The sequence below is a fragment of the Nomascus leucogenys genome, chromosome X (assembly GCF_006542625.1).
Source record: "Nomascus leucogenys isolate Asia chromosome X, Asia_NLE_v1, whole genome shotgun sequence".
In the NCBI taxonomy this organism is placed as follows: Eukaryota; Metazoa; Chordata; class Mammalia; order Primates; family Hylobatidae; genus Nomascus; species Nomascus leucogenys.
The window spans coordinates 132,053,925-132,065,298 of NC_044406.1; the positions used below are offsets into that span (position 1 = coordinate 132,053,925).

The window sequence follows — 11,374 nt, forward strand, 5'->3', positions numbered from 1 at the left end:
ATCTTTAAGAATAGATTTGCTAGCAAAAACATATAGTTTTTCCTCATCTGACAATATCTTATATTCCCCTTTATTCTAGAAGAATATTTTTGCTGGAAACAGAATTTATACTTGGCAATTTTTACAACACCTGAAATGCCCATTTCCACTTCAAACTGGCCTTCATAGTTTTAGAAGAGAAATTCATTGTCATTCAAATGTCTGTGTTCCCATAATAATGTGTCTTTTGTCTCTGGCTGCCCTGAAGAGTTTTTCTTTGTCTATAGATTTGAAACAGTAAATTATGGTATGTCTTGGAATGTTTTTGTGTGTGTTTATTCTATTTGGACTTCTCCTAGGCTCCTGAATCTGTAGGTTTATGTGTCCCTGTACATTTGAGAAGATATATGCATTATTTCTTCAAACACTTTTTTGGTTCCACTTTGTCTCTGATCTCTTTTTGAGATACTGATGATATAAATTTCGCTTTATTGTTATCCCACAGGGTGCTGAGTAGCTTTTCATTTCTGTTTTTAATTTGTTTTCTTTCTGTTTCTCCGATTGGGTAAATACTATTATCTGTCCTCAAGTTCACTCATCCTTTCCTTGTCATCTTGACTCTGGATGAGCCCATTCAGTGAGGCTTTTATTTTTTTTTCTAATTTCAGTTATGGTATTTTTCACTTCTATAATTTTCATTTGTTTTTTATAACATCTTTTTGTGGAATTCTTTAAAATTAGTAGCTGTTTGTTGAAGTATTTTTGTAATAGCTGATTTAAAGTTGTTGTCAGTTAGCCTCAACATGTGATTCATGTTATGTTGGCCCCTGTTGATTTTGTGCATGTTCAATTATTGGATGGGCCCTACCAACACCACTCTGACCAAATCTGAATGCTGACTCCCACTGTCTTATTAAAGACACATGGAGGAAAGGCTCAGCTCTCTGCTCAGCCTTGCTGATATCATCTCAGTGAAAGTGGGTCACTAACACATACCACCACCTTGCCTCCAAATAGGAATGTAAGTTCAGCTCCCAGATGTGTCCTTCTGTCCCCAAGAAGGAGATAAGTAAAGGGCTGACTCTCATTGCTTTGTTGCTGCTTTTTGCTTGTGGAAGCTAAACACCCCAGTGAGCACAGCTGACACCAAGGGAGGGGAAGGAAGAAAGTGGAGTGCTAATAAACCCCATCTTTTAACACCCCATTCTGACTGCACTGATATCAGGCAGGTATAGCAGTTCAGCTCCCCAGTGGGTTCCACTAACACCAGGGATGATTACAAAGCAAACAAGTCAACTGTTTTGTTCAGTCTCATTGATGTGTGGTGGGAGTAGAAGCTCAGCTCTCCGCCAGTCCCCACTAACAAAAATGAGTGGTGGTGAAGTATAATGGTGAATAATTGCACTGCCTTGCACAGCTTCATGAAGTCTGATTGCTACCATATGAGTTTAGAAGCTCATCTAGCCTCTGAGTGCTATTGCCATTACGCACACAACTCTGTTGTTGGGAGAATTGTAGTAGAACCCACTTCTACCGGCCAGGAGATGCAAGATCTACTGCCCCTGAGTTTCAGGAACACTATCAAGACAAAAACAAATCACATCTTGATTTGGCAACATCAAATTATATCCCTCACTTAGTTCTTGGTAAAGGTCCACCTAGTGGGGCTTGGCATAATATGGAAGGCTCCATGTTGACAATCAGCTTTGGAAGTAGGATGGAACTACCTGGACTTAAATTTAAGGACTGGGTATCAAGTAAACGAAGGAACCTAAAAGGGGATCGAGTCATGCCAGAGGAAATAGCTCTCTACTATAAACGTTATGTAAAAGTCATGGGTCTTCAGAAGAATTTCAGAGAGAATACTTACATAACTTCCGTATCAAGACTCTACAGAGATCAAGATGATGACAGTCAAGACAGAGATATTTCAACAGAGAAGTCAAACCTTATCAACAGAAACTGGGAAATTAGGGGTTATCAGCGAATAGCTGATGGTTCTCATGTTCCCTTCTGCCTCTTTGCTGAGAATGCAGCACTGGCAACTGGAACGTTGGATTCTCCTGCCCATGTGGAAATTGAAGGGGAAGATTTTCCTTTCGTGTTTCATTCAGTGCCTGAATTTGGAGCTGCTATAAACAGAGGAAATTTGTGTGGCAAAATGGATCCAGTGTTAATTGTAGGTTCTGGGCTTACTGCCGCTGATGCAGTACTGTGTGCTTACAACAGTAATATCCCTGTGATTCATGTGTTTCGCAGACGAGTAACTGATCCAAGCTTAATTTTCAAACAGCTTCCCAAAAAGCTGTATCCTGAATATCATAAAGTCTATCATATGATGTGTACTCAGTCATATTCTGTAGACTCAAGTCTTTCATCTGATTATACCAGCTTTCCTCAGCACCATGTGCTTTCCTTTAAGCCGGACATGAAATGTGTTCTCCAAAGCGTTTCTGGATTGAAGAAAATATTTAAGCCGTCTGCAGCAGTAGTATTGATAGGTTCTCATCCTATTCTGTCTTTTCTGAAGGATCAAGGGTGTTACCTAGGCCGTAAGTCAAGCCAGCCAATCACATGTAAGGGTAATCCTGTGGAAATAGATACATATACCTATGAGTGTATTAAAGAAGCCAAACTTTTTGCATTGGGTCCTTTGGTTGGAGACAGTTTTGTTGGATTTTTAAAGGGAGGGGCACTGGGTGTTACACGCTGTTTAGCTACAAGACAGAAGAAAAAGCAGCATTTGTTTGTTGAAAGAGGAGGAGGAGATGGGATAGCTTAAAACAAGTTTACAAGTAATTAAAATGGACAGTTTGCGGTTAAAGATTTTTAATGGTGGTTTTGCAGTGTACTGGCTTGAATTTTCTGGACTTGAGTTAACTGAAGGAGAGCCTCAAACTATAGTAACTTCATTTTTAAAAGTTACTAGAATTTGGTATCCTGATTTATATTGTAATGTTTCAAAGGTGTCACTGTCAGACAAATGGAAACACTGCCAACTTGGTGTATCTTAAGCTTTCATTTAACTAAAACATTCTTTTCTTCCAAAAAAAAAATACATGAATGAAAAACGGATAATTGAAGAAGAAATAGACAAATCCCCAATGATAGTTGAAGATCTCAAGACTCTTCCCTCAGTTACTGATAAAAACAAGTAGGAAGCACGTAAGTAAGGATATACAAGACTTAACAACCTCGTCAGTGGATCTAACCTATTTGGCATTTGTAGATCAAGCTACACAATAGCACCAGACTATGCATTCTCTTTAAGTACACAGGTAACATTCACAAAGATAAACCATGATATGAGCCATAAAGCAAAAAGTTACAAAAATAGAAAATATAAAAATCATGTTCAGTACTATTTTAGAATGCTTAAAAAGAAACCAATGAACAAAAATAAAAATCTAACAAACAAAAAATCACTGACTCTACCAAATGCTGATGAAGATGTGGGGCACCATGGTTGATGGAATGTGGAATGCTACATCTATCAGGAAAAAAGTTTAACATTTCTTATAAAGTTAAATATATACTTGCTGTGAATTATATAACTCACTACTGGATGATGATGAGAAATAATAATGTAAATATCCACAAAAATCTGTATAAGAATGTTTATTTTATTTTTATTATAATTTCCAAAGCTTAGGAAAAAACTGAAGTTTGTCGATTAGTGATTGGATTTTTAAAAATTCTGATAAATCCCTACAGTGGAATACTATTTAGCAGTGAATAGGAAGGAAGAAGTAGGTTCTGGCCAGAAGATAATAAGGTAAACATATCTGTACATAACATACAAGCATAGGAAGATTTTGAAATGTGGAAGGAAGAATGTGGCAGAATACAAAGGGGACTTTGGGACTTCAGGAACTACATGGCACTTATTTCCATGAGTTTTCTAATTAGTTTTCATATATCTTAAAAGAGTACTACAGCAGTCTCCAATCTGGTACCAGCAACAGGCACAGGCAAAGAGAAAAATCTTGACGAAAAACCTATTTTCCTTAACCAAAAGACCAGAAAAAGGATGGCCCAACATAGCAGAGAACATTTTGCAACACCCATCCTATTCCCACCAGAGAAAAAGCTTCTCTTCCAGACACACAATTTCAGTGAGGCCAAGAAGGCAGCTAATCTTGCACCCAGACCGGGACCCCACCAATATAGTCTGGATATTTGTTCCACCCAAATATCATGTTGGGATGTCATCCCAAGTGTTGGGGGCGGGGCCAAGTAGGAGCGTGTGAATCATGGGGCCAGATTCCTCATGGTTTGATGCTATCCTCTTGACAGTGAGTGAGTTTGCATGAGACCCGATAGTTTAAAAGTATGGAGCACCTCCCACCTCCTCTCTTGCTCCTGCTTTCACCATGTGATGTGCCTGCTCCTGCTTCACGTTTTAGCATTATTAGTAAAAGCTTCCTGAGGCCTCCCCAGAAGCCAAACGGATGTCAGCACCTGCTTCCTGTGCAGCCTGCAGAATCATGAACCAATCAAATCTCTTTTTAAGATAAATTACCCACCCTCAGGTATTTCTTCATAGCAGTGCAAGAATGGCCCAGTATATAGCGCAAATCAAGATGTAACTTTCTTTTGTCTTGATAGTGTTCCTGAAACTCAGGGGCAGTAGATCTTGCATCTCCTGGCCGGTAGAGGTGGGTTCTATTACAATTCTCCCAACAACAGAGTTGTGTGTGTAATGGCAATAGTACTCAGAGGCTAGATGGGCTTCTAAACTCATATGGTAGCAATCAAACTTCATGAAGCTGTGCAAGGCAGTGTAATTATTCACCATTATACTTCACCACCACTCATTTTTGTTAGTGGGGACTAGCGGAGAGCTGAGCTTCTACTCCCACCACACATCAATGAGACTGAACAAAACAGTTGTCTTGTTCGCTTTGTAATCATCCCTGGTGTTAGCGGAACCCACTGGGGAGGTGAACCGCTATACCTGCCTGATATCAGTGAGGCAGAATGGGGTGTTAAAAGATGGGGTTTATTAGCACTCCACTTTCTTCCTTCCCCTCCTTTGGTGTCAGCTGTATTCACTAGGGTGTTTAGCTTCCAGAACCAAAAATTATTGGTAAGTAATATTCTGTGGTATAGATGTACCACAGTTTGTTTAAATATTCATTTACCTGAGACTGGAACTGATTTCAACAAAGCAGTGAGAGTCAGCCCTTTACTTATCTCCTTCTTGGGGACAGAAGGACACATCAGGGAGCTGAACTTACATTCCTATTTGGAGGCAAGGTGGTGGTATGAGTTAGTGACCCGCTTTCACTGAGATGATATCAGCAAGGCTGAGCAGAGAGCTGAGCCTTTCCTCCACGTGTCTTTAATAAGACAGTGGGAGTCAGCATGCAGATTTGGTCAGAGTGGTGTTGGTAGGGCCCATCCAATAACTGAACATGCACAAAATCAACAGGGGCCAACATAACATGAATCACATGTTGAGGCTAACTGACAACAACTTTAAATCAGCCATCACAAAAACACTTCAATGAGCAACTACTAATTTTAAAGAACCTCACAAAAAAGATGCTATAAAGAACAAATGAAAATTATAGAAGTGAAAAATACAGTAACCGAAATTAGAAAAAAAAAAAACTCACTGAATAGGCTCATCTATCAAGTTGCTGTGTGCATCATAGTTATTTTTGTTTATTTGTTTGTTTTATTGGTAAGTAATATTCTGTGCTATAGATGTACCACATTTGTTTAAATATTCATTTATTGGAGAATAGTTGTTTCCAACTTTAGATTATTATTAATACAATACAACTGGTATAGTCATTCCTGTATAGGTTTTTCTATGAAGTTACATTTTCTTTCTTTTTGGAATAAGTGCTGAAGAAGAAAATTGCTGGATCACATGGTGATGGCATGTTAAGTTTTGTAAGAAACTGTCATACACCTTTCCTGTTGGGAGTACGATTTGACAAACCCACCAGCAATCTAAGAGTGCTACAATTTCTCTGCATTCTCAACAGCATTTGTTGTTGTCATTGTGTCAATTTGTAATGTATTTATGGATTATTATAATGCACATGATCACATTGGTGTTTACATCTGTATTTCCCCGATGGTTGTTATTGCTGAACATCTTTTTATGTGCCCATTTTCTATTTCTGTATCCCCTTCATTGAAATGTGTATTCATGCCTGCTGCCCATTTTCTTTCCTTTTTTGATGTTTGCAGGGTCAGGTTTTAATTAACTTGACCACAAAGCACAGGTTTCCAGGTTCACATAAATACATTTTTATTTTATAATTAATTTTTCCTTCTCTTAAACATTTTGGATAGGATTGACAGGACAAAATCTTTCCTGTTTGAGCAACAGCTTCCTTAAAAGTACCTTGTTGTCTTTTTTTTAATGGTTGGTCGTATATATATATATATATATACACACACACGTATAGTATTTTCTATATATAGTATATATTTTCATATATATATACCATATGTACTCTATACTACATATTTTTCTATATATATACTATATACTATACATACATAGTATTTTCTATATTTACTGTGTGTGTGTGTGTGTGGTGTGTGTAGTATTTTCTTCCTCCTACCCACCAACCACAAGCCTTGTTGCCTCCTAAATCTCAGCGATTTTTCTACAGTTAAATCATGTTTTTAATTTTAGTATTAACACAGATCCACTTTGTTGGTTTCTCTAAATGGTATTTTTTTCTCTTGTGTGTTATTACAGTCCATTTTGGCTTTTGTTTCTTTCTTTTGAAATAAATATGGGTGCTCTATGTGTCCCCTACTTACAAAATGCTGGATCTGGGATTTGAATCTTTGGCATTAGGATGTTCCATCAGGGCTTATATGTACGCATTTTCCCTCCTTGTACAGAGGTTTTGGTCTGCTTTATGACAGAAGGATTAAAATTTCTCCATTCTATCACTTTGTCCATCTTTGGTTTTATAATATATACAATCAAGCATTATATTGATAATTTATCACAACAACCATACTACCTCCAAACTTTATTTAAAACTACCTCCCACATACCCTGAACTTTGTTTCTGGTAAATAACTTTATCCTGGATTTCTTTGTTATATCTGTCTGACAGAGTATTACAACAGAGTTCCTTCCTCGTGAATGTTAACAATATGCTTAGCCTGTAGTTGTAGGTAAAGAACATTAAATTCTGAAGCTCCTTGTCAGAGATTCACCTGATATTTTCAAATTTATAATCATAAAAGCCTAGAGGAAATTTTACAGCCACCCTGTACTGGTTTCTGGGGAATTTTTTCTGTGTTCAGCAGCACATCAATAGTCTCTGGCTTATCCACTCCTTGGACAATCAGAAAAAGAATAGCAATCATAATTGATAATGAAGAAATGCCTAGCCAATCACTTCAAACTGACATCACTAGAAAGGTTCTTGCCATCTCTCCTCACCCAGGCTCTGGCCCATTAGTAGTACTTGAGGAGACAGAATAGTACTCTGAAAATTAATCATTCCATCGGCCATATCCCTTTTACACAAGCTTCTGGAATCATGTGTGCCAACATACTTCTGAGCTGCATAATTCATGGCTATACTATTTAAATAAGCCTGAGGGAAATGATAGTGGTAAGTCCTCTCAAACAACAGAACTTAATACTGAAGCTAGGTTCTACAAGGGCCCAGGCCAGTGTGCAGATGTCTGGAGGGAACATCTAATTGCGAATATGGGAGTAATGTATCTCTTTAGTAACATTGTTTACTTCATCTTTTATTGACGTTGATCTATTAATGTGATACTGTACTATGTTTATAGCAGACGTTGCCATCAGGAGAATCTGGGTGAACGGTATAAGGCATCTCTCTATTTCTCACAGTTGCCTGTGAATCTACAACTATCATGAAAAAATAAAATTCAAGCTACTTTGAAGTATCGTTTTAGTGCTGATACTCGACAAAAATAATAAAAATAACATAAAAAAGAATATAATGCTGATGTATGCAAAAACATCATTGATGACACTCAAAATTATGCTGAATGGAAGAAGCTAGATAAAATTAAGTACATAATCTGATTCCATTAATATGCAACTCTAGAATTGTACACTAACCCGTAGAGGCAGAAGGCAGATCAGTGATTGGGAATTGGGAAGAAGTGGGAGGAAAAAACACAAGGGGGCAAAAAAAAAAAAAAAAGAAAACACATGATGTGGTGATGGATAATGTTCTTATTTGAATTGTGGCGATGGTTTCACAGGTGTATATGTGCCAACTCTAATTAATTGTATATTATAGTCAATTATATCTCATTAAAGCTGTTTAAAACAAAACCAAAGGATGCTGGACACTAGGACCAAAGTGTGAAGTATTTGAAGAAAAAAAGTCTTCTACCTTTGACCTAATTAGTGTATTTAAAACCAAATGAGGAATGCTTTTTAATGCCCCCTCCTCAGTAGAACAGTAGAACACATTTTCAGTAATAACCATAAATTAAAACAAGAAATAATAAGGATTAATAAAGATGTATGGTGTGTTTCTAGTGAGCATTATATATATGTATATATGTGTTAGTAAAAGTAAAATATAAAATGGTATTTTAAGAAAACCAAAAATTATGCAAAAGCAACAAATTAGTCAATTAATAAATTATCCAAATATGTAACATTTGATTTCCTTGAATTGGTCTGTAGTTTTAAAATAACTATTAAACAATTAAAGAAGAATAAATTTTACTTTTAAAGATATAGTTCAAATTTACAAAGTATTTTTTGTTTAAATGAAGATTTGAACTTCTCAAACAAACATTTATACCTTGCCATTCATACTTTGTTTTATTAACTAAGGCATCATCCAAACAAGTCATCACATGGAATGACAGCACATGAAAAACTCAGATTATTTATTCCTTTATTTTAAAATCAATCACTGTACTATTATTGTTTTAGAAATATTGTTTAAATGCTGGTGTATGTGTGTCATACAGGACCATGGATTATGGCCTAGAGTGCACTGCAAGAAATACCCCATCCTTAGGAGCTTGCTTTAGAAAGAAACAGCAACAACTGTGTCAGGTGATATCTGAGGCCAATGGTATAACAGGAAATTATCTGCATTAATTTCCTTGTAGAATACAATAAGTATTCATTAAAATATAATGAGAAATTGTGCTGTTTTTAGACCACTCCCATAGACACATGATTAAAACGTATTGACCACAGCAATCTTTTAGAAAGTGGACCAACAAAACAAAATATTTTTGAGAAGGAAAGATAGTTGTTCTAAGAAGCTGGACTGGAAAAAAAAAAAGAGTACATATCTTATGATTCCATTCTTATAAACCTCCAGAAAATAGAAACAGATAGTGACAGAAAGCAAATTAGTGGGTTATTTTTTAGAATGATGGTAAAGGTAGGGGCAGGGAAGAATTGCCAAAGGGCATGAGAAAACTTTAGGGGGTCATGGGTATGTTCACTCTTGTAGTTGTGATGGTTTAACAAGTGCAGATGTGACAAAACTCATCAAACTGTATACTTTTTAAGCATGTGCAGTTTGTCATATGTCAATTACACTTCAGTAAAGCTGCTGAAAAATGATATTCTCTTTAGGGATAAAAACAACTTTGGAAAAATAAAAATAAAAGATGGAGAGAGAGAGAGCTATCTTGTTTGAAAATTCTCTGTAGACAATGCTCTCATTCACTGCCTGCACTAGAGGTAGACCACTCCCATTGCCCTGCTCCTCCCTAAGTTTTTTAAGAAGGTGGGCTAGTCAGTGTTGGATTTGTGGCATCTAGTAACCATTATTTCAGGTGCTGCTGGTAACTTTCAGAGATATTTGGCCCTTTGAAGGGCATTTAGTTGCTTATATCATAGTGTGGGGTGTACCTCATACCTACCATTATGAGGTAGATGGCCTGCAGGTTATTTCTATGTCTGTTTTTGGGGATAGTACTGCCACCCACACACTTCACACCATAGAGATTCTGCCAATCAATACACTGAAGTCAGGTCCCTCTTTCCCCACCAAAACACACACAGATAGAAACACCAACCCCTTTAACTCTTTGTGTATTAAAGTGTTCAGGAAATTTATCTTCAGTGCTTAGTCCTGAGCCAGTCCTTATCCCCCGTTTCCAGCTGTGGACCTGTTGGCCTGGCCTCAAACCCCACAGAAGCCACCTCCCTGCCTTCTCACACACACCTCCCTCTTCCCGTCACTCCTTCCTTCCCCACCATCAGAGAAGTCACAGGGACATATCCTTTTGATTCAGGTTGATTTTATTTTCATGGTTTTAACCCGTTGGTGTAGAATTCACTGACTGTATGATTGATGACTTTTCAGTGGCAGACCTCTAGAGACATCACAGAGCTGAGGTCTCTCTTTGGTCTTTGTCAGCCTCTTCTTTCTTCATTTTTGGTCTTCTAGCTTTCTTAGGTTTTCTTGCAGGGGTGTTAGTTTCACAGGCTTTTTTGCTCGAGCTCCCTCGAAGGGGTCTTTTTGCCTTCATGGTGGTCTTTAGGCCCTGTAGGGAGATCACAGTCAGGCCAGAGGGCATTAGTTTTGGGAAAGAAGGTGGGAAATGCATAGGAATAGGCTTCATGAGAAGGGTGTGAGTCGAGGAGGGGGTTTGAGTGAGGCAAGGAAAGGATAAGAGTCTTGGGGTGGCGGAATCAGTGGGGCAAAGAGAAGGGGCTTGGTCAGGATCATCATCTCACCTTAACGCCACTTCTGGATCTTCGTTGACAGGGAGTCTTCCCCCTCTTCCTCCCTTTGGTACTTGAGGTTGATGGGCTCTGTTTGTCCACATCTTCATTAGGCTTCTGGGGTTCACTGGTCACCTTTCCCATACTGAAGTGTCCCAGTGGTCTACTCAGAGCTCCTGATCTGAGTATCCTATGTATACCCCTCCCAGCACAATGAGGGGCCACACCCTTCAACTTTGATTGGTCAGCAAGGCACTGTCCCAGCCAATGAGAGCTAAGGCACACTAAGACATCACAAAGCACTACTCTTGTCACCTCTGTGTGTGTGGGGGGGGAGGTACCTGGGGAGTCTTAGTCATCAGAATGTACCACTCCTGCCACCTCTGTTTTGGGTGGGGGGGTGATATAAAGGCAAGGATAGCCTGGTGGTAGAAAAGAGGCTTTTCTATAACAGCCTCTTCTAGCCTTCCCAACATGAACTACCACCCCTCCTCATATACCCATGTTCAATTGTGGTGGCCCACATAGCAGACAGTTTCCTTTAATCTATTCCCCAAGGCCACACCTACTCATTGGTTTATTGTGAAGTCTCCCTCCCTTAGTCATTAGCTGTTATTTTTGATATTTTACCTAAAATCCCTCTAAAAACAATATGGCTATCTTTCAATGTCAGTGGAGAGGTGAGTAATTCTACAAACAAAAGACAGTTCCCACAAA

At 38.2% G+C, this 11,374-nt stretch overlaps 1 protein-coding gene and 1 pseudogene across 1 annotated transcript; one reads left to right on the forward strand and one right to left on the reverse strand.

Moving 5' to 3' along the window:
- The first annotated feature begins 1,642 nt into the window (after positions 1 to 1,642).
- On the forward strand, positions 1,643 to 2,761 carry LOC115833342 (annotated as a pseudogene).
- A 7,456-nt stretch (positions 2,762 to 10,217) lies between these two features.
- Positions 10,218 to 10,829, reverse strand: LOC101176371 (uncharacterized protein CXorf51A-like). Its single transcript, XM_004092760.3, has 2 exons — positions 10,670 to 10,829; positions 10,218 to 10,476 (listed from the first exon to the last, which is right to left on the reverse strand). The coding sequence occupies exons 1-2, from the start codon at positions 10,799 to 10,801 to the stop codon at positions 10,315 to 10,317; spliced, it is 294 nt and encodes a 97-aa protein (XP_004092808.1). The 5' UTR covers positions 10,802 to 10,829; the 3' UTR covers positions 10,218 to 10,314.
- Between the last annotated feature and the right edge of the window lie 545 nt (positions 10,830 to 11,374).

Coding starts and splice junctions, on each gene's coding strand:
- LOC101176371 (XM_004092760.3), bottom strand. CDS start 10,801: ATGGGAAAGGTGACCAGTGAACCCCAGAAGCCTAATGAAGATGTGGAC. Junction 10,477..10,669: donor GATCCAGAAGTGGCGTTAAG/GTGAGATGATGA, acceptor ATCTCCCTACAG/GGCCTAAAGACCACCATGAA.